This window comes from Crocodylus siamensis, chromosome 11 (assembly GCF_052110815.1).
Source record: "Crocodylus siamensis isolate JL-2025a chromosome 11, ASM5211081v1, whole genome shotgun sequence".
Classification (NCBI taxonomy): Eukaryota; Metazoa; Chordata; order Crocodylia; family Crocodylidae; genus Crocodylus; species Crocodylus siamensis.
The window spans coordinates 46,147,229-46,173,446 of record NC_143405.1 but is presented as its reverse complement, the minus strand read 5'-3'; the positions used below and the strand labels follow the sequence as shown (position 1 = coordinate 46,173,446).

The window sequence follows — 26,218 nt, the reverse complement described above, 5'->3', positions numbered from 1 at the left end:
TTATTAACTTCAAGAAGAGCTCATATTGGAACAACCATACAGAGAGCAATTATATTACGCTTGTATTGCAAAGTACTGGCTCACAAATTTGAGCAAAATTTCTCATTGTGTAGAAGACTGCCTTCTGTAACCTTCTGGGATGACTTTCACCATTTGTGCAGTCAATTTCCATTCATTCTTTTTCTTTTTTTAATGTGTGTGTATTTTGAAGGCCATTTTGCACCTAACCCCATATTTTTTTGTTTTTAATATAATCTACTTAATTCAGTAGAACTCAGTTTTCTCCTCCCATTTGTTTAATTTAGGAAAAAAAACCCTTCAAGAACCAAATTGACTTTAAAATATCTCTAGTTCGTCTTGCTGAGCATGCATATAAATTTATTAATGACAGGAGAAAATAACAATTTATTATGGTGAAGATGCTGAATGAGGGTAAGAAAACTACATCCTAAAATGAATCATTGTAGCCAAAAGCTCCAAAAAAGTTTTTGGATCCTTTTCTTGATTAAGAAACACAATGGAAATGATTTTGGAACATGCCAAGGCTGTTTGGTCAAAAGAACTGGCTGAAATGGATAGCAACATCATAAAAGTGAATGGAATCATAACATGTTCTGTGAGAACAGAAACAGAGAAATTATCATGGTTGACGACATTCATTGATCTAAAAGAACTATGAAAGAACTAGCACCCCAAGCATAACACAGGTTTCAGAACAACAGCTAGGTCCGTGGTCTCATCGATAATGGCACTGCTATCTTTTAACATAATTTTACTTTCGAGAAAATGACTTGCACCACAAAATCAGCATTGACTTCTTTCTCATTCTAAGGAGTGAAGAAAATGGACTAGAAGGGATTATAATGGGCATAATCAAAGGTTAAAATGTGTGTGTGCATATGTGAAATAATACAGTGAATATTTTTTATTCCAATAGGACTTGCTTTTCTGGAGTCAGAAACACACAGAAGTAGAAACAGTAGATCTTGTCTTAAAGCTAAAGAATAAACTGGTATGTAACCATTTTAAATATATTCAAAGTAATTTATCTTCATGTTGTATAACATTTTATAGCCACATCAAACTGAAATGTTCTTCAAAACATACAAGTAGCTCACTCAGTTTCCAGAGACAGTCCAGGTTGCTAACTCGAATGTAATCCAATTCAACACTAACTGTGAATTAACCAATTGTTGAACAGGCAAAGTTGACATTCTAATCCAGTGCATTTCTGACATCCCAAAACCCAAGAACATGGGCTTTTTATGAAAATTAACAAAGATTAGTAATTCTGTCATGTTTTCATTTAAGCTGGTGACAGTTTTGTAATGGACTACAGTAGCAGGAAGAGCGATTTGTAAAAGTACCTGGAAACTATTTCACTTTTTGATTCCTGTGTGTTAAATGTATGCTGATTTAGGGAGAAGCTTGCACTTCTGCTGTCCAAAGTTCAACACTGGATGGAAGAAGGATTTCAGCTTCTATATCCATTGTTCTGTCTTCTCTGTGAACATTAAATTAACTTGCAAACTTCTAGGCTAAGTGCAGTCATTCAGAAAGCTCAAGGCAGAATCTACTTAAGTGATGTGGTTTTCTGTAAGTGGTATGGTTCACGTCAGTAATGAACAGAACATACGTTCGTCCTTGGAGGAGGAGGGGATCTTAGACTGGGATCTACCATTTTTAAACCAATCGGTTTGCACTGAACTTTTGTTCTTTTATGGGTATAGACCGGTTTCTGGTCACTTATGCTGGTAAAAGTATAATGTCTATACTGGGCTTAATTGAAAACACTTTCTTTTTTTTTTTATCTCCTGCAGTTACAGGCTAGCAGGGAACATCTACCTGTGAAACCTGACACTATAGAGAAACTACAGATGCACGTTGACTCAATTATACTAGCACTCCCAGATGATTTACAGGACATCTTGCTTAAAACTGGCACAACATGACCTACTTGCATGTTTCTGTAGCAGATCCACAACATATTTCAAAGTTTCATGGATGTTGGCAGCTAACAGTTGAAATGCAGCTCCAAATAGTCTATTAACATTAGCAATAACTGTACTAATATCAGAAAACCATTTTTAGCTTATTTTTTAAATAGAAACCTGCATGGGTTAAATACTTAAATACTGATGGAACAGAAGGAATTTCTGTGTTAAATCATGTTAAAAAATCAAGTGCACTTATGAAATTATGAATTATGCAGGACCACAATGCAGTGCTGGCATTGCAGAATATTTTTATTGGTGTTGCTGTGTTCAGTCATTTGAACTCAGGGGAAAAGCAACAGTTGCTTTGGCTCTGTCAGGAGATTGTCCCATTAAGGTAATATCCCATTGTTCACAGTGCCTTCTTTCTTTAGAAGTCTTGTATCTGATACTAGAAACCCAACTGTTGTGTTTTTGGGATGTGGTTAGACACAGTACTTGAGATGCATTGTTGATAAATCATTGCATACAAATCTGTTATGGCTTTACAACCATTATTAATAGAAATGACTGAAAACATTGTAGTAGGGCATTTAATCCTATTTTTACTCCTTTTTATTATTATTTAAGATTTGTATTACTTTTCAACTGTGCCCAGGGAAGAAGTCATCTGATGTTAAATAATTTCTGAGGAGAAGCTGGTATCTTTTCCATGGAATGTCAGATAATATGGGTGCTTGTATTCACATGCCTTACTTAAATTCAAATTTAAGTGTGTTTTTAGCATTATTATTGAACAATTTAATGGCTTTAAAGCTGAGCTGCAAAAATTCAACATTAGATATGGTTTATTCATGATAACCTAATTAACTAGTGTTCCCTACAGAAAATATGCCTAGTAGTACTGCTTATTAAATAATTCAAGTGTAAGATTAGTGTTGCTCCTCTCGTATCCAATAACACTACTGAAATCTGTTACAAAATCTACTTTCGTTGGGGAGTATGTTGGTAAATTCCTGGTATTCTTCTTTATTAGTCAGTTAAGTGTTTTTTTGAGAAGTAGGAAATACTGTTTTCGGCTTGAAGGCAGCCTCTGGATCTGTATGACCTTTTTTGGATGCAGTTTGAGTACGGTGAACCTAGTTAAAATGTATGTGCATATAGTAGACAAGCATAAAAGCCATTTTTATTAAATATTGAGCAACAAGAAACTCTTGCTGTGAGATCTCCTTAAACAAGAAGCCTTGGTGGTAAAAGAGCTCAGTTATTAGAAGTGCAAAGTTGTACTTTGCCGAACCATTTGCAGCAGGATTAGTGGTGCTATAGTGAGCAAAACTGTACAGCACACATTTTTATGTGACAAGCAAATAGCAACTATCAAAGTTCTACTTTAAGTGTTCTGGGTAGAGTAAGAATAATTTTGTAACATTGCTATCCTACAAAATGCCTTTGTATAATAAATATTTCATACCCTCTATAAACATCTTATTTAGGTATAAAGACATGTTTGTATTTTTAAGAAAATATGTATTTTAATATTTTTTCAGTTCATATAAAATTCATGGCCAGAAGTTTTGGTGGAATAAATTCTGTCTAATCAGTCATTTAAATTGTACCACTATGACAGTAATCTCTGACTTGCATTTCATTTTGCACAGCTAACTAATAACATTTTCTAACCCCGAGACTAAAATGTAGCCATTAATACATGAAATTACCTTCTGAATATTTAACTGAAGCACTGCATGGTATCTTGAAACCATGTAAATTTGCACCAACTATGTTAACCTATTGTTACTTAACTGCAAATACATATTTTTGTAAAGGAAATAAATTTCATTTTTGTAATGCTTTGTTTCCATTACTTATTCCACAAATCATCACAGAGTTTCTTATCCTTATTTTCATCTTGGCCAGCTTCCTCCTCATCTGTCTTACTACAGCAGAGGCGGTAGTAGGCTGCAGCACCTGCCATCAGACCTCGGGTGGAGGAATACTCAAAGAAAGGCTCAAGAAAGGTAAGGGGTTTTGGATGGGCAAAATGGACTAGAAGGAGAATTCTGGACAAAAGGATCAAAGGGAGGGAAGATGGTGGAAACAGAGATAGTGGAAGAACAATGAAAAGAAGGAAAGCTTTGGAAGAGAAGAATAAGAACCTCATAAGAAAAGAGAGGAAATGAGGCTAAAAGCTTCTGCCTGCTTTCTTCTCTCTGAAAATTGCCTACAGGAACTGCAGCAAGGGCTTGCTTAGGTCTTTCTTCAGGCTAACAAGTACAGACTGCTTTGACAGATTTGGAATTATTCCATGATTAAACTGTGAATGCTAAACATTGGCCTTGCTTTTTGGATGTTAACTTTTTTATTAATATCGATTTATTTGAATAGGTAGTTATCTGGAAAAACAGGCAGGAATGAAAGGAATGGCTAAAATTAACCCCCTTTCAGCACTTAAGAGTACTAAGGGACACTGACAGAGCTATCTGTTTTTGACTCCATCTCCAGCCAACCTAAACTAGCTTTAACTAGGACAGAAGAAAGCCATGAACACAGAAGAACCAGAGAACTTACGTAGAATTAAAAAGGGGCACTCCCTGAAGAGTGCAGCAGTTATTCGGGGAATGAGGCGAGACATGGGACCCTCCCAAGTCCACATGGGTTATCCACGTAGGATGGGAAGGCTGTAGGCAAGATAGATACACCTAGACTGTGATTTTTAGAATCCCTACTCCAGAAGCCTTGTTTTGTTTGCTGACATAAAGAATGCTAGTTTTAGAAAGTGTTTTCCACCACCATATCCACCAAACCTTTGAAAGGGAAAACAAACCTCAAGTGGCTGAACTCAGTCAGGCATATTAGGTAGTAACAGGTGATTCTCAGGGGCATTATAGTCCCTGGTTCAACTGGAGAATGGAAAAATTGCAAAACGCCACCCCCAATGTGGATAAAAAGAAGCAAGGTCGCACCACCTGAGGGTGAACAGATGGACTAGAAAGGAGACGAGTATGGACTAAAGAGGTAGGATTAAGTAATGGTGGTTTACCACTCTGGTGATCAGTTTTAAGTCTGCGATTTGTTGATAGTCATATACACTCAAAACACATCAAGATTGCTTTGAACATGATGTGAAGGTGAAACGATGTTAATAGTGTTCCCCATATATAGTACATGCCACAGATTAGCCCTTTGCTCTCCCCAAGTGCCGCTCCAATCCCCTTCCACTCTGCCTGATCTCTGCTTTCTGCTCCCTAGTCTGTGCATGATCTCCTCTGCCTTGTGCTTCCTGCACCTGTTGCCTGCTATGCTGCCTTTCCTTGCCCTATCTACAATGTGACGAACACAAGTTGCTTGCGTCACTTGCCATTTGTGTCGCACATAGGCCGTCCTGATATGTGTCATTTAAACTTTCCCAAATTAAGTCAAAGCATAAGCACTCTCAACTCAAAATTGAGCACCATGAGGAGAAGATGAATATATACTGAAACTCCGGACCAGTGCACCATAAATCTTGGTGGGGATAAGTGCCCTGCTACTTTTAAACCACACTGCCAACAGCAATAAATTGAAGTAACTGATTTCTTTTTTTTTTTTTAACTCAAACTTTTCAGTTCTTCTAACTTGAAAGTATTGTGTTAGCTGAAAAGTGGCCCTTTTGTTTAAAATAAACATGGTTTTATATTGTGGATTGGACTAGATCACCCAACACCAAGCCTCTGATTTTCATAATTTAAATTTGTAAACTAACTCATGTCTCCCATCGATGCCGCTGTTGCCATGGTATAATGGAGGCTATCCTTAGTTGGGCAATATTTTTATTAAGTTGCAAGTTGATTTCTACATACTGGAATTATTTTAAAATAATTAGTATTAATTCTGTAACCTGGTATTTTTCTTAAAAACCACAGTAAAAATTCCTCATTCAAGGACAAAACATAACAGTGCAGGATGATTATAGGTAGTAGTCCCTGCTGGCAAACTATATCTATTGAAGTTGCAAACTGGGGGAGCCTTTAATCTATCAATGTGGTTCCTGCAATTTTTTTTGAATTCTACCTTTATGCCACAGGGTGGCTACAAACAGTTTGAATCAGGGTTTCATCCTAGATAATTTTAATGTTTAATGTTTATAAAGACATGATTTATGTGCATAAGATATTTTTTTTCATCTTCAGTAAGCACTACGCAGCTTCAATATGGGGTTTGTCTCTCTCTAACCACTCTGGTAGCAGGGCAGTGACACAGATAAACAATCTGCTGCTTAATTATACTCCAGATCTGGCCCAGCTCCGCTCTGTCAATGGAAATATTTTTCTTTAGACATCTTTGGAAGTAATCACATTGCTGACCCGCAAACTAATTTGTTGTCCTTTGATACATATATGTGATACATTTAGGGAAAAAATGCCTGTGCAAAAATAATTACAAAGGATTTCACTGAAACCTTAACTTTCATACAGACTGGTTGAGATAATACTGAAAAATATGAAGCTGCAAGTGATTTGAGCTCACTCCCTTACTACATTGGGTAAGCACTGAATTCCAAGTGTTTTGAAGTCTGTATGTCTTTTTAGCACAGGCTTAGATAAAGGGTGTGACAGGTACACTTTCTTTTAAACGACATGATGGGATCTGTAGACACAGCACCTACTATGACGTATATGGACATCTAAGGAGACAAATATTTTTTCTTTCTTTCTTTCCAGAATATTTTTAAACGGGAAGACGTATAGAGTAAGTTTATGGGCAAATTAAAGAGAGACTGAGGAGGGTATCAAAGAAATGGATAGGATCCAAAGAAAGTATGGGGCATTGTTCTGATTGTGTGTAAGAGAAACTGGATAAGTTGAGTTCTACATAGTTTTCTGTACAACTTTGGCAAAAGACCTTTTATAAACATAAGTCCTATATCTCAGGAAAATAGTTTGTTTACAAACATTACCTAACATGTTCTAAAACACTTAGCAGTAGTGTAAGCAGGATTTTAAATTGTTCTTTTGTCTTTTGTTGACCATAAATTCCTTACAGGATCAGTTGATCATTTAAATACTAAATGTATAATATACTGCCCTTTCATTCTCACTGCTCTAGGATTTTATATTAAGTCTGTACAACTACTTATAGGAGCCATTATAAGAAAGGTGGAACAGTGAGAGCTGGCTATGAAATGAGGGCTTTTAGTAGCAAAGAATTGTTCTGTTCTTGATGAAAAGAAGGAAGCTGGCACCTTCAGGCACTGAGAACAGGGGCAGATTTTTTTGCAGCAGTACAAATTACTTTAAATTTAAGAGTAATAGGGATTTCCTATTTTGTACCCCAGGAGAACATAAGGCAACTCTGTTCTACCGTATCAGTAAATTGACAGTGGAGAATGGAGTTTTTCTTTGCAACTAAAAAAGATTCTGGAGCAAACTCAAAACAGAGCACAGTTCGAGAACAAGTTCCTACATAATTGTTCATGGGCCCTAGGCCAAAGAAACACTTTTAACTTTGGTTGCAACAGTGTGACCTGTATTGTTATGTCATTTGCTGAACTCCTTTAGCTACCTGCAGTTAGACGGATGTGCAAGAAACGCTCATGTTTAAGTGGCAGAGAGGAAGATTTGGGTTTAGCTTGGTTACATTGTCAGAGGTAGGGGAGAAAGGTTGGAAACAGGAGAGTTGATTTACGAAAAATTTTGGAAAACTTTTGAGAATTGATCCTTATAGCTTTTAAAAGGGCCAAAGCTGGAAGCTGTATGTGGGGACTAGTGAGGAGTTGGTGCTATCCCCATTCATTGCTGGGTGGCTTGCACCATTTGCTCCTCTGGACTTTCCCTGTTTCTTTAGGAAGGTGACTAAATGTCTAGAGAGGAGAAGACTCAAAGGGCGCATCCAGACGCGTATGGATGTTTAGTTCCCCAAGGACAACCAGCAATGGTGCACACCTCGCACCACAGCTACTTGTCCCTGGGGAACACCTGTGCTTCAGCATGTGGCAAGTTACCCCTGGCATGGTAGGGGAAGCCCCAGCAGCCTTACCTGGGGTTTTGGGGGCCTCCCAGGGCTGCAGCTGCAGCAATTCCTCTGCCAGGCAGACCCTGGTCTTCAGCCACAGTGAGGATCTGGGGAGCCTGGCTCTGCTTTTCAGCAGCGTATGCTGCTCAAGTGTGCACTACTGTTTTATAGTTTGTTTGGTTTTTTTCCCCCACCCAGCTTGTTTTGGTTTTTTGACCCCTGGATATCTATGGAAAAAAAACAGAGCAACGTAAAACCAAAAAGCGCATCCTTGCAGCACAGAGAACACTTGCAGTATGTGGTGCTGCAAACTGTTTGTGGCTCTACCTACCGCATGACTGCGCTCATCTGGTTTGTGGCTCTTCCTACTAAATGACTGCACTCATCTGGATGTGCCCAGAGGGAGCCAATGGAATGTGCAAACAGGCCAGGAGAAGTGATTGCGGGGTTCAGAACTGAAGTAAGCCGGTGTGGAGGAGATGAGTAAATGAGATGCATATTATTGTCCTGCCTTGTCATTTGGTAGTCTTGAAAAGGTGATCGAAGAGAAGAAGTTATTGTCTAAATTTTGCTCCCCCCCCTTAAAAAAGGATGTGGATAAAGGGAGAGTCTTGTAGAGGGGAATGGAAATAGTGTCGGGGTTGAGACACAGAACCTGTGAGGAGAGGATGAGGGGCCTGGGTTTATTTCATCTAGAGAAGAAAAGACCAAGCGCCATTTAACAGCAGCCTGCAACTACCTGAAGCGAGGTTCAAAAGAGGATGGAGCAATGGTCCATCAATGGTCTGTTGTCAGTGGTGGCAGATGACAGAACAAGGAGCAATGGTCTCAAGTTACAGCAAGGGGGGTTTAGGTTAGATATTAGGAAGAATTTTCTCGCTAGGAAGGTAGTAAAACACTGGCATAGGTTCTCTAGAGCAGTGGTGGACTATCCATCCTTGGAGGTTTTTAAGACCTGGGTAGACAAAAGCCTTGGATGGAATGATGTAGTTGGGGCTAGTCCTGCTCTGAGCAGGGGCCTGGACTAGAGGTGACCTCCGGCGGTTCCGTCCACCCCTCATTTTCTGTGATTCTAAAAAAGGAAGGTAAAAGTTTGAGGCGGGGCAAGCAAACAACCGGGGACGGGAGAAACGCTGAAGGCAGCAGGGAGACACCTGGTGCAGGTGGAGCCAGCCGGAAGGGCGGGCAGGGATATGCGGAGCGGCCAAAGGTAGCGCAGGGAGTGGCCGGCCCCCGCTCCCCCAGTTCTTGCGGCCGCTGCTCAGCCCCGCCTTCTGACGCGGAGGCGCTGCGGGCCCAGCCGCGAGGACTACATCCCCCAGCGCGCGGCGTGGCAAGGAAGAGGGCGGGACTACAGCTCCCGGCATGCCTTCGCTCAAGGCCGGCGGGCCCCGGACAACGTTTCCCATCATGCCTCGCGCTGGCGGCGCCGGGCGTCGAGGCCTGGCTGGGCGCGGGGGCCGCTGGGAGCCGTAGTCCGGCCGGGGGGCGGAGGCAGGGGTGGCGTCGCGGCGGGGAGGTGGCCGCGTGACGCGATTTTGTCCGCGTTGGAGCCGGCGGCCGTGGCGAGCGTGACGTGGCAGAGAGCGAGCGAGGCTCCCGGACGCACAGGCGCCGCCGCCTGCCCTTGGTGCTGCCGGGCCGGGACCCGCGGAGCGATCCGATCACAGCCAGGCCCCGCCGCTGCCGCCATGGGTCTCACTATCTCCTCGCTCTTCTCGCGCCTCTTCGGCAAGAAGCAGATGCGCATCCTCATGGGTACGGCCCGGGCTCCCCCGAGTCCCCTCCCCTGAGCTCCGCGGGCGGCAGGACACCCCCGGCCCGAGGGCCTGCCGCACTGGAGGGTCGTGCCGCGGGGGGAGGGACTAGGCCCCGCGGGCCGCGCTGCCGTCGCCGAGCCATCTTGGTTTTGTTGTTCTGCCGCAGCCGGCCCCCCCACCCCGGCGGAGCCTGCTGGGCCGCGGCTGGTGCGGGCGAGTTCGGTCCTAGGGCTGGGAGCGGCGCGGCGCGGCGCTGCGGCCTGCGCAGTTCCCTCCCTCGCCTCCGCGCTACGGGCCCTGTGGGGGGCTGGGCTCGCGATCCGGGGTTCCCCGCACCGCCCACATCTCTGCCCTCCCCCCGGCCCAGAGACGGGTCCAGCCCCACCTTGTGGCAGCGGGAGCTGCCCGGCATCCAGGGCAGGGCTTTTTCGGTAGGAAACCGGCCTTTTCCTTTGCACGGCTGCACACCCAGCGTGGAAGCCGCAGGGCTGCTTTGCCAGCCTTAATTGGACGGTTGCCATCTTCATTTCCGAAAGTAAGAATTTGAAATGAGAGCCTTGTCCGGCTGCCTCGAAAGCTGGGTGAGAACAGCCCTGGCTTCCAGGGAAGGCTTGTCTCACTGGGACAGTTGTGTTAGTAAATGAGCGGTATGTTGTTTTTAAGGGCAATATTTTGTTCCACTTTACTTGCACGTGGACAGCGATTCTTCACAGGCAGTGAGTGATCGGTGACTTACGAAATCCTCGCAGGAGGTGGCCCTAAGCCATGCTGGAGGAATGCATCGGTCATTGCTGTGGGTATTCCTGTTGTCTCTTCATCATTTGCAAGAGTAATGCCTGATGAGGTGGTGTTCTGGAGGTCCTCCTAGCTCTCAGCCCTTTAGTCTCTCTATCCCTAGGTAATTAGCTGAAATCTAGGTTAGCTTTAAAGTAATCTTGCTGGGGTCATTTGACCCCAGTATTCTTTCCTGCCATGGCAGGGGTCGAACTAGATGATCTGCTCAGGTCCCTTCCGACCCTAGAAACTATGAAACTATAATCAGCAATGCTTTTTAATAGCTGGCAGCTTGACATTAAGTGACTTGGTTTTCACCCTAGTTTAAGGTTTTGGTTACAATAGATGTACAGCTGGGTCGAAGAACAAGCACTTTTTATATTTCTCTTCAGCAGCATAACTGTGAAACCCTATTTGTGTGGAAGGATCTACAGCTAGAAGATGGGGCCTTGGACTTGTTTGTATATGTAGCATGGAAGGCAGAAATCTATATAAGCAGTTGTCCATGTCATAATAGGTAGCTGTCTTCACAGACTTAATTTGAATGGATGTAAAGACTGAATTAGGGTCTATGTCAAAAGCAGCAGTTTGGGGTTAGGATTTTGTCCTGTAGACTGGACCCTGTAGTGTGCAGGCTTTTAAATGTTAATGCTTGTGCTTTACCTGTGAAATATGACCATCTGCCTCCTTTACCTGAATTAAATTAATTTTTCTAAAAATGGCTGTAAATTAACTTACCATGTGGGTAAGAAAACAAACGTCTGTTCAGTGATATATACATGCAATGTATTTCAAACACTGTAATAACAGAAAATAAGTATGATGAGCAACTTTCTTTACAGCGCTCCCAAAATAAGGAAAAAGTATAACTTATCACTCCATATACTTTACATTTAAGCTTTGCAAGCTCTTTTATTTTTTGCCTTTTTCAAATATTTTGTAATCTTATTAAATTGTATAACATAGGCAGAGAATGTAAAAGGATGCAATATGCTTAATGGTAGGCCATTGCTAAACCCAAGATTGTGACTGGGTTTTTGACCAGGGCATTTGTGGTAAGAACCATGAATGTATGTTAATACTTTGGTCTGCACTTTCATGAGTGGTCTGTGCACATCAAGGATTCTGCGAAACACTGTTGGAGTACAATTCTGTTTCCATTTTACAGCTGGGGGTGTAATGAAGGAAGGCCAACCGAGGCATGGGATTCAGTGTTTTGGTACAGTCCCCTTAGGTAACACTCGGATTGGAGTAGAAAAATCCTGGACTTTCAGTCTTATGCCTAGTCAACTAAAGAAAAACGTGTTTAAAAGGTGTGTTGTGTTGTGTTACACTTTAACACATAACTGAAAACCTTGTTTTTTTTGTCTTGCACCTTGCACAATCCTAGTAAAATCAAATTCCTATCTTAATATATTGATATGGCCATACAGGTGGGACTTGAGAGAGCATGTAGCCAAGCCTCAGTCTTCAGAGAGATTTATTAACTTTTCATGTAATAAGTAGTTAAGTTCTTGTCCACCAAATAATCCTGGGGAAACAGACAGTGGTACCAGCTTTGGCTTTTCACACCAAAGGGCAGTTCCTTTGGAAAATTCGGGAATCCCTTCTGTGTGTTCAGAAACATTTGAAATTGTAATTTAAGGGGGAAACCCCTTTAACGTAGCTATCTTAAGAATAATTGTACGTGTTCTTAATCACTTAAAGCTTTGTGTTTTATGGTAGCTGTTGCAAACAGCAAAGAAATTATAGTATAGAATTTGTTTTGTATGATTGATAAAGTAGGCATAGTTCTGAAGTTGCATTGTTCCTGGTTATGACTCAAATTGAGCCTGGATGTTTCAAGGTGGATTGCTCTGTCTTTGTCTGTTTTTAGAACTCTAAATTTAATTGCAGCAATGCATTGGTTTTGGTGGCTATTCCATTTAAAAAAACCTAATCCCTAAGTTTTTGTAGTTGTTTAATTTGTGTGAAGCTTTATGTGCATCCAGAACAGGGGATTGCCATGTGTAGCAGCAAAGACTAGCTGGAAGGAGCAAAAAAAACAAAACAAAATTACTTTCTCTTGTTGAAAGAGAGAACAGTATAACAGACTAACATACAATATACAGTGATTGAAATCCCTTCTGAAGGGCACATTGGTTTTAGCAATACAATTTGACTGGCTGAGAACAGCCTTTGAGACAGGAGTTCCTGCCATATACTAGTGTCAGCAATCCAATTCACGACTCCAAAGCAAGCATAATTCATAAAAACGAACAAAAAATTCAGTGGTGGTAGACAGAGTTAACTCTGGAAAAGACAGAGGTTATCTTATACAAACCTGTCAACTTCTTTGGGAAGCAGTCTGTGGGTACTTTTACACATGCTCTTGGGGTGGGAGAGTGCTTTAATTAGAACAGCTCCAAGAGCCTCATCTCGCGTATCAGCGTCCCAGTGCTTAAAGATGGCAGCGGGAGCTCTTTGTCGAACAAGTTTTAGTTCAAGTGCCCACACTGCCATTTTTAAGCACCAGGATGCTAATAGACAAGACGCAGGAGGTTGCTGGAGTACAGCAGTTGCCACCCTCCAGCAGACTTGATTATAATTGAGTCTTCTCCAGTGTGCTGTAATTACAGCGTGTCAGAGCAGCCTCCGTGCTCGTGTACAGGCACCCTATATGACCGTCGCATACTGTTTTAGAGAGGCTGCTTACTACTCAAGTAGACATGGCTATGATAACATAGGGGACTCTGGAAGTAGAGGCTCAGAGTTGAGTGTATTGTAAAGCTGAGGTTTACAAATCTGACTGGAGAAATCATAAGTAAAAGGGAAGTTCTGAGAGGGGTAGAGTAGGCACTGCAGATATCAAATGGTTGCCAGGGCAAGGTGCTCTTTGCTGCTTGACCCTTATTGTTATCCAATGTGTTCTGTCTGGAGATTTCACAAAAGAACCCATGGAACTCTTGAGATTACTGTACAGGCTGGAATTAAATGCAACAGCAGCGAAGAAGAATCAGAGAGTTGAATGTTGTGGACTTGTCTGAAAAGAACCTGTCCTTTTATTTTGGATTTTGGTTATGGGTTTCTGACTAAGAATGTGGTTATTTGGAAATAATAGATAACATCAGGAGCTCGTCCAAGTTAAGTGAAATTTAATATAGTTTTTGTGTGATGAAGGGACAGTTTACAGATTTTTAAAATCATAGTCCCAGGACACATTTAAAAATAAAATATTGCTTTTGTTTTACAAGATTAACAGAAACATTTTGCCCTTACTGGATTTAGAAATGGGGGGGCTGTTCAATTTTTCAGTTTTCAAAAGCTATGTATTAAGACATTGAAGAAATACCTGGCTTATGGTAAGCATTTTATGCTACTGTATTATTTTTTTTTTAAAGAAAACTTGTTTTCTGAAGTATGTATTAACTCATAGCAATTAAACATGGGATTTAGTATTCTAAGGGTTTTAAAATGCAAGGTGAGGATATTTTCAGTTTGGAAAAAAAAGTCTATGCAGAGTGATTATATTAGTGAGATGGCCAGCAGAAATTCCAGCTTCATAAGACCTTGTTAATTCTGTGAATCATAGAAAATGAGGTTTGGAGGGGACCTCAGGAGATCATCTAGTCCAAAGCAGGATCATCCCTAACTGTATCATCCCAGCCAAGGCTTTGTGTACCTGGGTCTGAAAAACCTGATCCTCATAACTGTCTTGTATAACTACTTGGCAGTTGTCTTGGGAGCCAGTTTACTCTGTATTTATAATAATACTAGCTAATTGCCCATCAAGAATGTTGGGGGGGAGAGGGCTGGGACGGTGTGCCGCCACCGAGTGCTGCATGCTGCCACTGTTCTGCCCCTTGTGGGGTGGGGGAGCCAAGGCCAGTGCTGCTTTGGAATCATGGCGGTGCTCCCCCATGCTTGGGGCACTCTGATTGGCTGTTTCCATCGGCCAATCAAGCGCGAATCAATGTGTGACAGATGGACTAAGTTTTTTATAACAGAATGCTCCTGGAAATATTAGTAGCCATGTCCTTTGTCCAAAGACTTGTGGGCAGAGTTTATTCTTGGGATAGAACAAAATTGTGGTTTCTTGGAGATCTGGCTGCAGTATCTTTTCTACACTGGAGCATAAACTATTTTAGGAAGAAGAGTATCTAGGATTCTTCATTGTCATTCCAGTATTGCCAGCCTCAAGAACTTGATTAATCTCTCTGTCCCCACAGAAGCATGGAATTGATTTACATCAGGGGTGTAAAAAATCTGGCCCACAGGCTGGATTCAGCTCTCATATCCCTAGGATCCAGCCTCCAGTGGTGCCCATTGGTTTCAGAGTTAACTAACGGGCAGCATGTGGGGCATGCTGGATGGTCCCACGTGCTGCTTGTTGGCTCCACTCCAGATCCAACAGCACATCTTGGAGCAGCTACCATTTCTTTAAAATTTTCATGGAGAAAAGTTCCTTGTTACCTTATGTAAAGATATGCACATAATACTTATGACTTCTCTTAAGGGTTCGGGTACCCTGTCTTCCATCTGGCAATGCCCACTAGTGTGGCTGAGCTCTGAAAGAACAGCCTTGGACTGTGATACCTTGGGCTATTAAAGACATTACTTCTGTACAGCTGGCATATATTTGAAGGAGTTCAGAGTTCCCTACAAAGTCCTTTCTTTAGAAGCTACCCAGTATTCGTAGGCATAAGGAAAAATGCTAAACCAACGTTTGTATTTTATAATATTGCAGTATCAGGATGAATGTTTTGTGACCATCTGTTGCTCCTACTAATCATTTAGGGGAGTGAGGGAGGAATGGTTATTGGAGTTATAAGGGATCAGCATCTAGCAATTACAGAATAAAAAAGTAACAACATTTAAAAAAAGCCAGCTCTTAAATTGACATTTGGAAAATCTTTTTGTTTCCTTGCTCTTCAAAAAAGCTTGTTTTTGGCTTTTCCAGTTAAAATAATATCTATAAAAGCTGTGTACTAACATGTGAGGGAAAAGTACTGGAGAAAATGCCTTAACTTGCAGAGCCAAACTTAGGGGACTGCCTAGGGTGCCATAGTCAGGGGAAGGCATTGGGAGGTGCCACACATACACCCCAGCACTCTACCCCTGCCTCAGCCTATCCTCACCTCCAGCCAGTACTGAGCCAGGCAGTACAGGCAGCTGGAGGAGCATGTTCCCCACCCCCAGTTATGGGGTTGGGGAAATGTCCACAGTGATGGAGACTGAACTAGGGACAAGGCCACCTGCCTGGGCAGCTGCCCCCTCCCCCATTCTGTTTGGGGCTGGCCACACAGCTGCTCCAGGGATGTTGCTGTCATTTCCTACCTCAGCGGTGGCTCCAAATGGGTGCTCAGGCAGCAGTGGGTGAGGCTGACAGGTGGTGGGTGACTGCACCATGGCAGCAGCTGGGGCTACCTGCATTAACACCTTTGAGTTGGGGGCAAAGGGAGGACACCAAAATACAAGTTTCCCCAGGGCAGCTTTTTCCCAAAGGCTGGCTCTGTTAACTTGTATGCATTAATATATATTGTTGCTTATTCATAAATTACCCCAAATACTATAGAATGCTTATGGCAGGGGTGGGTAGTTATTTGGGCTGGAGGGCCACTTAAGGAGTTTTGGCGAGTTGTTGTGGAGGGAGACAGGCAGTTGGTCCTATCTAGTCCTGGGCCATCTGTCCTGCACCCATGGCTGGGTCACAAGCTGGGGTCTCCATGGAGACTGGCCTGGGACCCCTGCAGGAAGGGCAGGCTTGGCTCGGCAAATAGGATGGGGTCAGGGTGGGCGAGGAGTGGCATCTGGGAGTGGGATGGGGGTGACTAGGTCCAGGATCACGGAGATGAGGATCAGGATCACAGAGTAGTGACAGCATTGTGCTGGGGCCTGTACAGAACTGCGATCCACTCTCCACACCTGCCTGTCCATGAAACTGGTGCTTGTCGCAGAGATGTGGGAGTAAATTGCAGCTCTACCCTGGTCCCTGGCCCTGTGCTATCACTGCACTACAATCCCAGCCCCACTTGCCTGGAGCCCCATCCCATCTGTCCAGCCAAGCACACCCAGCCCATGGGGGACTCCACAAAGAACCTGCCTGCCTGCTCTGTCCAGCACCCCCACTGGTGGGTGCGGGGCAGACTGGCAGCAGGAGCTGGGCAGAGGGAGCTGCTGCTGTGGGGGCTGCTGGGAAGCTAAGCCCAGCCATCTTGGTGCCCCCACCCCTCTGCGTGCCCTGGGACCAACGTTGTGCGCCATGGCCTGGGCTGTCCCCCATCTGTAAGCTAGGCAGGGCCAAGGGACGTGCTGCAGGCTGGATGAAGTCCCTCGATGGGCCCCATCTAGCTTATGGGCCATATTTTATCCACCTCTGGCTTATGTGGAAGTTTTGCTCATAGGAAGTGTGCCATGCCAAAGCAGTTAGTTGTATGTGCTTGAGAAGGAAGAGGCTAGCGGCTTTTTTATTGTGTTAAGGTTTGGTTTCATTCTGAATAAGTAGTTGAGCAATCTCAAATTGCACTATATTATGTTGTAATATAAAAGAAACTGACGTAATACCCAACTAGTGCATGTATAATTAAATAGTCAGGGACCTCAAGTATGAGTGCAGGACAGCCACAAAAATAGTAACTAAGAAATGAGTACAAAACATGGTACAGTGTTATTCAGTAAGGATATGCCAGTATTCATACAGAAATTGCTGCTGAGTGGGTTGGCAGTGTTATAATGTTCTTGTGATTTCCCTCCCCTCCTTCCGCTTCAGTTTCATTTTTTTCAGTTTGGCGGAAAGTGTAACAAAAATAATGCGTGGGGGTTTTTTGTTGTTGTTGTTGTCTTGCCTTCCAAATGCCTTGGGTTCTCATGGTGGTGTTTTTAATAAGTGGTATATGTCTTCGTTGAATGTTCACTCGTGCAGTTTAAATACATAACTATTTCTTTGTCCACTGACATACTGGATTAAAATATATTTAGAAATGTAAGGTGATAAATTGGTTTTCTGGGTCAAAGATTGCATAACCACTCCATAGTATAATGAAATAGCATTATGGTCCATGAAGTCTTAGTAGTCTATTTGGGTGTGTCCACTTTAACTTAAAATAAACTAACAATCTTCCATTCAGAAGAGCCTTCCCATTTACCCCTTTCCAAGTTCACTCTTAAAAAGGTTTCCTCTGTAGTTTGCCTTGAAGTTCTGCAAACTTATGTTAATTGCCACACAGAGAAGCCATTTCTGCAGTAGAGCTTCCCCTCCTCTCCCCCTCCCCTTAAGTTCCAGAATAGCTTAGATCTAATAGATTTTAATGAATAGGAATAATGTTTGGGGAAGAAAAGTGTATAGCAGGTAGGCCACAATCCTTTGATGTTTTATGTGTAAAAACAATGTGAATTCTGCTGTTCCACTAACCATAAAGCAATGTATATAAGGTATTGCATAGTGGACTGCTGCATTTCAAGATAGCTGAAACAGCATAAGTAATCCAAAGTAAATCCAAATACTACACAAAGCAGTAGCTAGATCTGGAGGCAACGAAGAGATCAGTAATAGATAAGGCCACAATTTCTAATCTAGATACTGAATGATTGAGGAGGAAAGAAAGCATAGTTCTGGCGGCTGTCTAGAAAATAATGCTAGATGTAACAAATATATGAAAATATTCAGGAGAGGATTAAATTTCAACTGCACATTTAAAAAAAAAATCCCATTTTATGCAGTTTCTGCGAAAGAAGAAATACGAAGCTTTCTAAGTGTGTAGGTGGAGAGAATCTGGGATTTGACTTAAATTACTAGCTAATTGGCTTATATATCAGTGACTTAGTGATAGGCAGAGGAGAAATAAGGAGGAAACCTACTTAGTGTTATATCAGAACTTTCTGAAAAGACAACTTCAAGAATTGACCAGTTGCTCACTGAAAAATGAATTGCTTCCCTGTTACGTCTAATGAGAATATCTTAAATAACTAAGGTTGTTTTGTGAAACTTTTTTTTTCTAGTTGGTTTGGATGCTGCTGGCAAAACAACTATTCTGTATAAACTGAAACTAGGAGAAATTGTCACCACAATTCCCACTATTGGTAAGTAAACAGATTTGTATTATATTTCATCATTACTGTGAAGTTTTCTGTAATCTAGTCCAGTCTTAAAGTTAAAATCCCCTGAAGCAGCAAGGACACTTTTGTGTTACTCTTTTTAAGACCTTATTTTTAAGGAAAGGGGTTAGTTGTTGGGTTCTTTCCCCAACGAGCATGTAGGATAGAGTTAGACCCCCTCCCAAAATTTACTGTTTTATAGAATGTGCTGCCATCTTAACAAAAGCCTGCTCATCAAGCTTTCCTTTTTGAAAGTGAAATATGGTAAATGATCATGAGAGCACAGTTAACATTTTATAGCAGTTATGTTTATATAGTGTCATTGTGAATATTTAACTACTTTTCTTTTTTTTTCTCTTAGGTTTTAATGTGGAAACTGTAGAATATAAAAACATTTGTTTCACCGTTTGGGATGTTGGTGGTCAAGATAAAATTAGACCTCTTTGGAGGCACTACTTTCAAAACACGCAGGTTGGAAGGAATTCTTACATTTTATCTACGGAGATTTGTTTTGCATGTTTTTAGCTTTACAGATCTGACATTAAATTTATTTATGTGTATAAAGTCTTCTCATGACTTCCTTTTCCTTTCATTGAAAATGATCATTACCATCTCACTGCTGAATTGTGATGATTCCTGGCTTTGTTTCTTTCTTTGTTCTAATTGGAGCCTTTATTCCCAATCCTGGATTTTATATTTGCTGTGGGGGGGGGAAAAAAGTATTTTTTTTCCTTTCATAGTTTCTAGGGTCAGAAGGGACCTGAGTAGATCATCTAGTCTGACCCCCTGCCATGGCAGGAAAGATTACTGGGGTCGAACGACCTCAGCAAGGTGTTCATCTAACCTCCTCTTAAAGACCTCCAGGGTAGGAGCCAGCACCACTTCCCTTGGAAGTTGGTTCCAGATCCTAGCTGCCCTGACCGTGAAGTAGCGCCTCCTGATATCTAGCCTAACTCTACCCTTTGCCAGCTTGTGACCGTTATTCCTGGTCAGTCCTGGAACAGTGGAGTGCTCGGTGGAACAGGGACTTCCCCAGTGCCTGCTGGTCTCTCCTGACTAGTTTGTAACAGGCCACTAGATCCCCCTTCAGCCTTCTCTTGTGGAGGCTGAACAGGTTCAGGTCCTGTAGCCTCTCCTCGTAGGCCCTGCCCTGCTGCCCCCTGATCATGCGAGTGGCCCTCCTCTGGACCCTCTCCATGCTGTCCACATCCCTCTTGAAGTGTGGCACGCAGAACTGGACGCAGTACTCCAACTGGGGCCTGACCAGTGCCGCATAGAGGAGGAGGATCACCTCCTTGGACCGGCTCGTGATGCATCTGTGGATGCATGACAAGGTATGGTTGGCCTTCCTGACTGTATCCCCACACTGCTGGCTCATGTTCATCTTGGAGTCATTGATGACTCCAAGATCCTTTTCTGCCTCTGTACTGACAAAAATGGAGTTCCCCAGCCTGTAGGTATGGTGCCGGTTGTTCCCAGGTGCATCACCTTGCACTTGTCAGTGTTGAATCCCCTCCTATTCTCATCCGCCCACCCCTATAACCTGTCTAGGTCAGATTGCAGCCTATTCCTTTCTTCTAGCATGCCCACATCCCCCCACATCTTAGTGTCATCAGCAAATTTGAACAGAGTGCTTTTTACCCCCTCGTCCAAGTCACTGATGATGATGTTGACCAGTGTGGGCCCGAGGACCGAGCCCAGTGGAACCCCACTGCCCACATCCCTCCAGGCTGAAAATGATCCATCCACCACCACTCTTTGCGTGCGGCCTTCCAGGCAGTTGGCGACCCATTTGACTGTGTGGGTGTCAACACCACAGTCCCCCATTTTCTTAATGAGAACAGGGTGAGAGACGGTGTCAAAGGCCTTCCGAAAGTCCAGGAAGACTATGTCCACTGCTACCCCTGCATCTAATGATTTGGTGATCTGATCATAGAAGGCCACCAGGTTGGTCTGACAGGACCTGCCACTAATGAACCTGTGTTGGTTGCCCCTAAGCATGACCTCCCCTGCTGGCCCCTTGTGGATACGTGCCAGAATAATTTTCTGTTGTGTAAGCTTTATCTTTAGGTTTTGCTGTGTTCAGTATCACCTGAACTTTTCAGTTTCCAGGTAAAATTCCATTTAGGGTTAGCAGCTTGCTAACCCTTGATATTATTTCCAGCTTGATATTATTTCTGTTGTCTGAAACTGACATTTGTCCTTATTCAGTTTAAGGCTGTTCACCCTTGCAACGTTAACTACTTTTTTCAGTCATTTTTGGTGTTTAATGGCAATACTGCCCCAATTTATTATGTCAACAATATAGACCTTCCAACATGCTAGATGTGATTCCCAAAGGTTGTGCTGTGGAAAATGGGCTGGATGAGGCTCTGGCTGAGCTGGCACTGTGCTCAGGATCAGGCCCATAGACTGGTGAGTGAAGTGTACCAGCAATTTTAATCAAAGTGCTCCAGGTACCAAACATCTAGGAAAGGGTGGATTTTTTTTTCCTTTTGAAGGAGAAAAATGTGGGAAACTCTGGGTTCCTCCTTGCAGGCTGGCAGAGTTCCAGCCTGCTAGGGGCTGGGGAGAGCAAGAAACAAGGGGTGCCACATGCATGTGTGCATGCGCACACATGTATGTGGCCAGCAACAGAGCCAGGCAGTGGTGGAGAGAAGCTGCCTGTAGGTAAGTCTATGGAGAAGCAGGGCAGATTGCCCCCACAGTGAGGGAGGGAGTGGGGCAGGGTTGACAGCTGGGGGTGGAGGCGCTGCCCAGCTGGAGCAGGAATACGTGGCTGTGATGCCTGGCCAGGGTGTGGCCTTCCAGATTTATGGGTAGGGTGAGAGCAGATGAGGGCTGCTCACTGCAAGGCTCGGGGCTCCCTGTCTTGTTGCCCCCCTTCTGGGGGCCATCGCAGTCCAGTAGGTGGGGATTGGCACAGGAGAGTGGAGAGAATCAGTGCTTCTGCTGCAAACCCTGCACCAGCTGTGCCACCAGGATGAGGCATCTGCCTGGCTGCAGCAGAGGGTACAACTGTGCCACCACTGGGCTCACTGCCAACCAGTCAGGGAGTGCCTCACCCTGGTGGCATGGCTGGCAAAGGGCTTGTGGCAGCAACAGCACCAAGCCTCTTTGCTCTTCTGTGTCAGATCCTGCCCACTATGTTGTGGAGGCCCAGGGGAGAGGACAGCAGGGTGGGGAGACCAAAGACCCACAGCAGGCAGCCTGCATCCTACCCCCACAAGGCTCTGCTCCAGCCATGTCAGTGGCGGAGAGAGTGGGGAGAGAGCCTGGGCTGCAGCTGGATCTGCATTCTGGTGAACAAGGAGGGCAGGGAGAGCTCTGATTTGCCATGATAAAAAAACAAAATCAAATGCCAAAATGTCATAAATATATTTAGAATGTATTTTGTTGTGATGATCAAGGCACTGGTAGACTTCCAAATTGCTTTAAAATTGTAAATATGTGAATAAAATATCGTGTTCAATTAATACATGCATGTGCACACACATAGGTATAAAGCAGCATTTCATTTTAATTGTGGGAAAATGTGGATTTTAGGGTTTTTTAAATCAATTTGGGATTTTTTTCCCCTTTAAATTGAAGAATTTGGGGGTTTTAAACTGAGAAAACCCAGGATCCCTGGTCATTATTTTTTAAACTGTAGGGAAATGGGGCATGATTTATTCTATGCTCACTTGATGAATAGATAAAATGTTTCTAGAACACTTTGTATTTGAGATCCTGTTTCTGATTATTCAATCTGTATCATTTCAAGTTCACTCTGCTGCTGCTGCTCACTACTGCAGGGAAGTACTGTGTGCAGCAACGCAAGTGTGAGCCTCTGTTAAGATGTTTATCAGAAAGGCAAGTAGTTTATCATGTCTGTTGGCAGTGGAGGATACATGCTTGTTGCTATGCTGCAGTGTGCTGGGAGCAGAATTATTGTCAGGAAGCTTCTTTCAGTAGCGGCACATGTGTGGTACTTGAGTAGAGAAGCAAGTGTGTGGATGAACAAAAAAGGGGACTGGTTCTGTAGTCTAAGGGTAGTTCATCTGAGGACCAAACATGTTAGTGACTACTTCCAAGCTACCATAAGCAAATTGTCAGTGACCTCTAAAGAGAAATGTTTGTGTTTGCTGAAACAAAGGCTGTTAGGTTGGAGTTTCTGGAGTAGATGACATTTTGGAACACTTTTGAACAAGAGCCTTTCCTTTTTCAAATGCTATTAGGCACACTGATTAGTGAAACTTTAGGTTGTTAATGTAAATGTTGTGCCTGAGGGTAAGAGTTGTTAAATGTCCACCTGTGGAACACACCTTATGTCTTGAAATAGTTTACATGCTGGAAATGTCTAATTCAGCATGATAAGGATGGGAAAAGGAAAATAGGAACACTTGAATTAGCTTTCTCTCCTTTGAACCCTAATAGTGTGTAATACCTCATTTTTGGGAATCATCTTTCATTTTAAGTCTCTTTTTTTTAAGTTGCCCAAGTAATTATTAATTAGTGTTTGTGTTACATCTACAGGTGACCTACCTACCTAAAGAATGTCTCTAATCCTTACAACTTCGGTAGATGAAAAGATTGGGGGTGGGGGTGGAATAACACACAGCAGCAATGGCACTCATTTCTAAGTGTTGATTCTTTTATTTCATTCTTCAGATAATGGTGTATACTTTAAGATGACTCAAGGCTGCCTTTTTTTTTTATGCAGGGTCTCATTTTTGTGGTAGATAGCAATGACAGAGAGAGAATTCAGGAAGCAGCAGAAGAGCTGCAGAAAATGGTAATTATCAAAACCTTTCAAACTGAATGTTCATGTGTTAAGTTTACTCTGCTAAGTTAGCTTTTCTGAAAATGGTGAATATGCCAGCCTCTCTAACAGTGTCTCAGGGTTTTGAAGTTTCAGGAAACCTTAAAATACTGTAGATGTGTTCTATAATTCAACATCACTGATCCACCAGGGTTCTTGATTAACTTGACAAACAGCCTCTGACTGTTGATTGTGGGGAGTAACTGTGAAGTTTACAAGACTGCACCCTTAATTGTTTTTTCTTTAGTTAATTTCAATTACCTTCTTTCATTTTATTTAACATGCTCTCATTTTGATTAGCTTCAGGAAGATGAGTTGCGAGATGCAGTACTGCTTCTGTTTGCGAACAAACAAGACCTGCCAAATGCCATGGCAATCAGTGAAATGACAGATAAACTAGGTCTTCAGTCTCTGCGTAACAGAACTGTGAGTACTCAAGTATTGTTTGCTTATCAGGTAGTTCAGTTTTTATATGGTATGTGTAGATTTCCCTTCATCTCTCTCCCATGGAAAGATGTTAAATGTGTTGTACACACTTATTTCTGTGAAATAAGTGAAATTTGAAGCATGAAGCTGGTTCTCAGTAGCATAGCGAAAGTTGCAGTTGTTGTAAAGAATGTCATTACCTACCACGTTTTAGACAACTGAGTATCCTAAATCGTGACTAGAGAGATACCAAAATCATAGCAGAAGTATGCTGCTCAGAGCTGCTTTCATCTTGCAGTTTCCTCTGTGCTCCCCCTTCTTCCCCCTCCATCACTGATAGGCAGAGGGGCTCTGCTGCTTATCCTTATTGGCAGAAAGGCAAAAACTGGTGTTAAGTGTGGTGTGCTTTTGCCTCCTGGCCTTTCAGTAGCAAGCATCTGGGCTGCCAGAGCCCCTTGGCCAATCAGCGGTGGAAGGCAAAAACTGTGCCATATTTAAAATGGCATTTTGTGCCTCTGCTGCTCAGGAGCAAGCAGTGGGGCCCCTCTGCCAATCAGCAGTGAGGTAGAAACTGCAAAATTAAAGGACCCACCATGCAGTGCACTTCCGCTGCAACTTCGGTAGGTCCCTAACCATGATGTGTTAACAAAACATGGTTACTTTTCTTCTTGGTTATTTGAAGAAGTTTGAATACTTCACTGTTTCAAGGTAATTTGGGGAAAATGTATGCATTAAAATTGTTCCTATGTGAACAGAGGCTTCATCTGCATAAGTATTCAATTTAGAATTACTGAACGAATAAATCAGTTGCAACCTAGCATGTCACTTCCTTCATCACTTCATATTGACAAAAGTACTGTATGTCTTTATAATTTCCCTCTTAAATTCCCTAATGGGTTTTAAGCAGCTTTCAGTAAAAGCGAGTAGCTAGTTTACATCTTGCATTTCCCCTTGTTCTTTGAACTCATGCAGTGTTAAAGTACTTGGGAGGACAAATACAATAGTTGATGTTTTTTAAAACCAACTAACTACGTGTTACTTGGGCATAAATTACCTGTAAGTATTTATCACCATTATGTTCTAGTTATAATTTATAGTCTTTATTTTACCAATTTTTTTTTAATTTTACCTTTGTGTTCCCTATTTAACAGTGGTATGTCCAAGCTACCTGTGCTACACAAGGAACTGGTCTGTATGAGGGACTCGACTGGCTGTCAAATGAGCTCTCAAAACGCTAACTCAAACTGGATGACTCTTTCACCAGGGACATGTTTGATATAAGTGGTCTAGGCTTGTTACAATAAAAAAATTAGTTTGCATCTTGGTTATTAAACAGTATCTGGAACTGATTTGGGCAGGATATTACAGCGTTTCAACTTATTTTGTTGCCAATTATTGTTTACCAAGCTACATGTTGCAGAGGTAGCAATGGGCTTGGGTAAAAATATCTCCTTAACTTGGGGGGGGGGGGGAGAAAGAAAGAGTGTATCTTCTGATTTTACTACCCTTGTTAGCCTAAATGCCTGAATATAGTTCTTGTGACATCTTCAGAATCTGTTTTAAACACTTTCTGAGCCCCAATAAATTAATGTTTTAAAGTCTCTTTCCCTGCTACTTTAGTTTACTGATACCTTATTTCATTCCTCAGACAGTCTGCTGACTTAAAAATGTAGCATTCCATTTGTATTTATTTCTCTCCCTTGCCAAAAAAGACTTCCTAATACTGCTTGTTCCAGCCAAGAAAATTCTCTAAAACACTATTCAGATCTACTGCACTGGGGAACATTTTATTAACCCTTGGGTTCCGTCAGCCCAAATTGCCTTTGTGTGAATTGGATTTGTTGAGTAGAATAGTCCTGCGCTGGTTGCGAAGAGCTCATGTTTAGGTTGTTTTTAATATTCAGCAGATTGTCTTCCTTTATATTGTATCTTTTTTTTTATGTTGCATGTTGCTTTTTGGTATCAGCCTGACTGTTTTTGCCCAGTGTATAATAGTTCTGCTGAAGTTTTACTGTTTATTGGTGAACATATCTTCATAAAGAGATTTTGGAAATTCATCAAACTCTATGGATTAGTTTCTTCATAACCCACTTGGAATTATTCCTAATAAAATGATAAAATATAGTTTTGTGTATGCTCTTCTTGAATCTTAAAATTGTGGAACTGTCAAATTAATATTATCACTGTTTTTCTTTAACAGAGTTTTTTTTCTGTAGCTTGAACGTGAATACAGATCTCTGATTTTCACTTGTTTGGAGCGATTTGGGGGTGGACCCTCTTGGGAAGGGGGCAGTTAAGTTGTATACAATGCAGTAAGTAGTCATCAACAAGATTTATAATTCTGTAAAAAGCGTCTTTTGAAGTTGTAAATCTAAAAAATCCTTTTAAGATGTCCAGATATGAAAATACTAACAGCTAAAATTGTAATAAAACAAGTACAAACTGCCCAAAAAGCATGC

General features: G+C 42.4%; 2 protein-coding genes across 5 annotated transcripts in view; both read left to right on the top strand.

Moving 5' to 3' along the window:
* Positions 1-3,782, top strand: part of DENND6A (DENN domain containing 6A) — a 41,249-nt gene extending 37,467 nt beyond the window's left edge. For 3 of the 4 annotated variants that reach the window (XM_090021800.1, XM_090021801.1, XM_090021798.1), the window contains 2 exons: positions 938-1,012; positions 1,821-3,782. In XM_090021800.1, coding sequence (XP_089877926.1) covers positions 938-1,012; positions 1,821-1,952 — 207 coding nt within the window. In that variant the 3' untranslated portion in view covers positions 1,953-3,782. The remainder of the gene's footprint in view (positions 1-937; positions 1,013-1,820) is intronic. The other variant, XM_090021799.1, reaches the window with a different exon arrangement.
* Positions 3,783-9,427: 5,645 nt separating this feature from the next.
* Positions 9,428-25,883, top strand: ARF4 (ARF GTPase 4). The gene is made up of 6 exons (XM_090022025.1): positions 9,428-9,683; positions 18,437-18,517; positions 18,894-19,003; positions 23,235-23,306; positions 23,634-23,759; positions 24,911-25,883. The coding sequence occupies exons 1-6, from the start codon at positions 9,617-9,619 to the stop codon at positions 24,995-24,997; spliced, it is 543 nt and encodes a 180-aa protein (XP_089878151.1). The 5' UTR covers positions 9,428-9,616; the 3' UTR covers positions 24,998-25,883.
* The last annotated feature ends 335 nt before the right edge of the window (positions 25,884-26,218 follow it).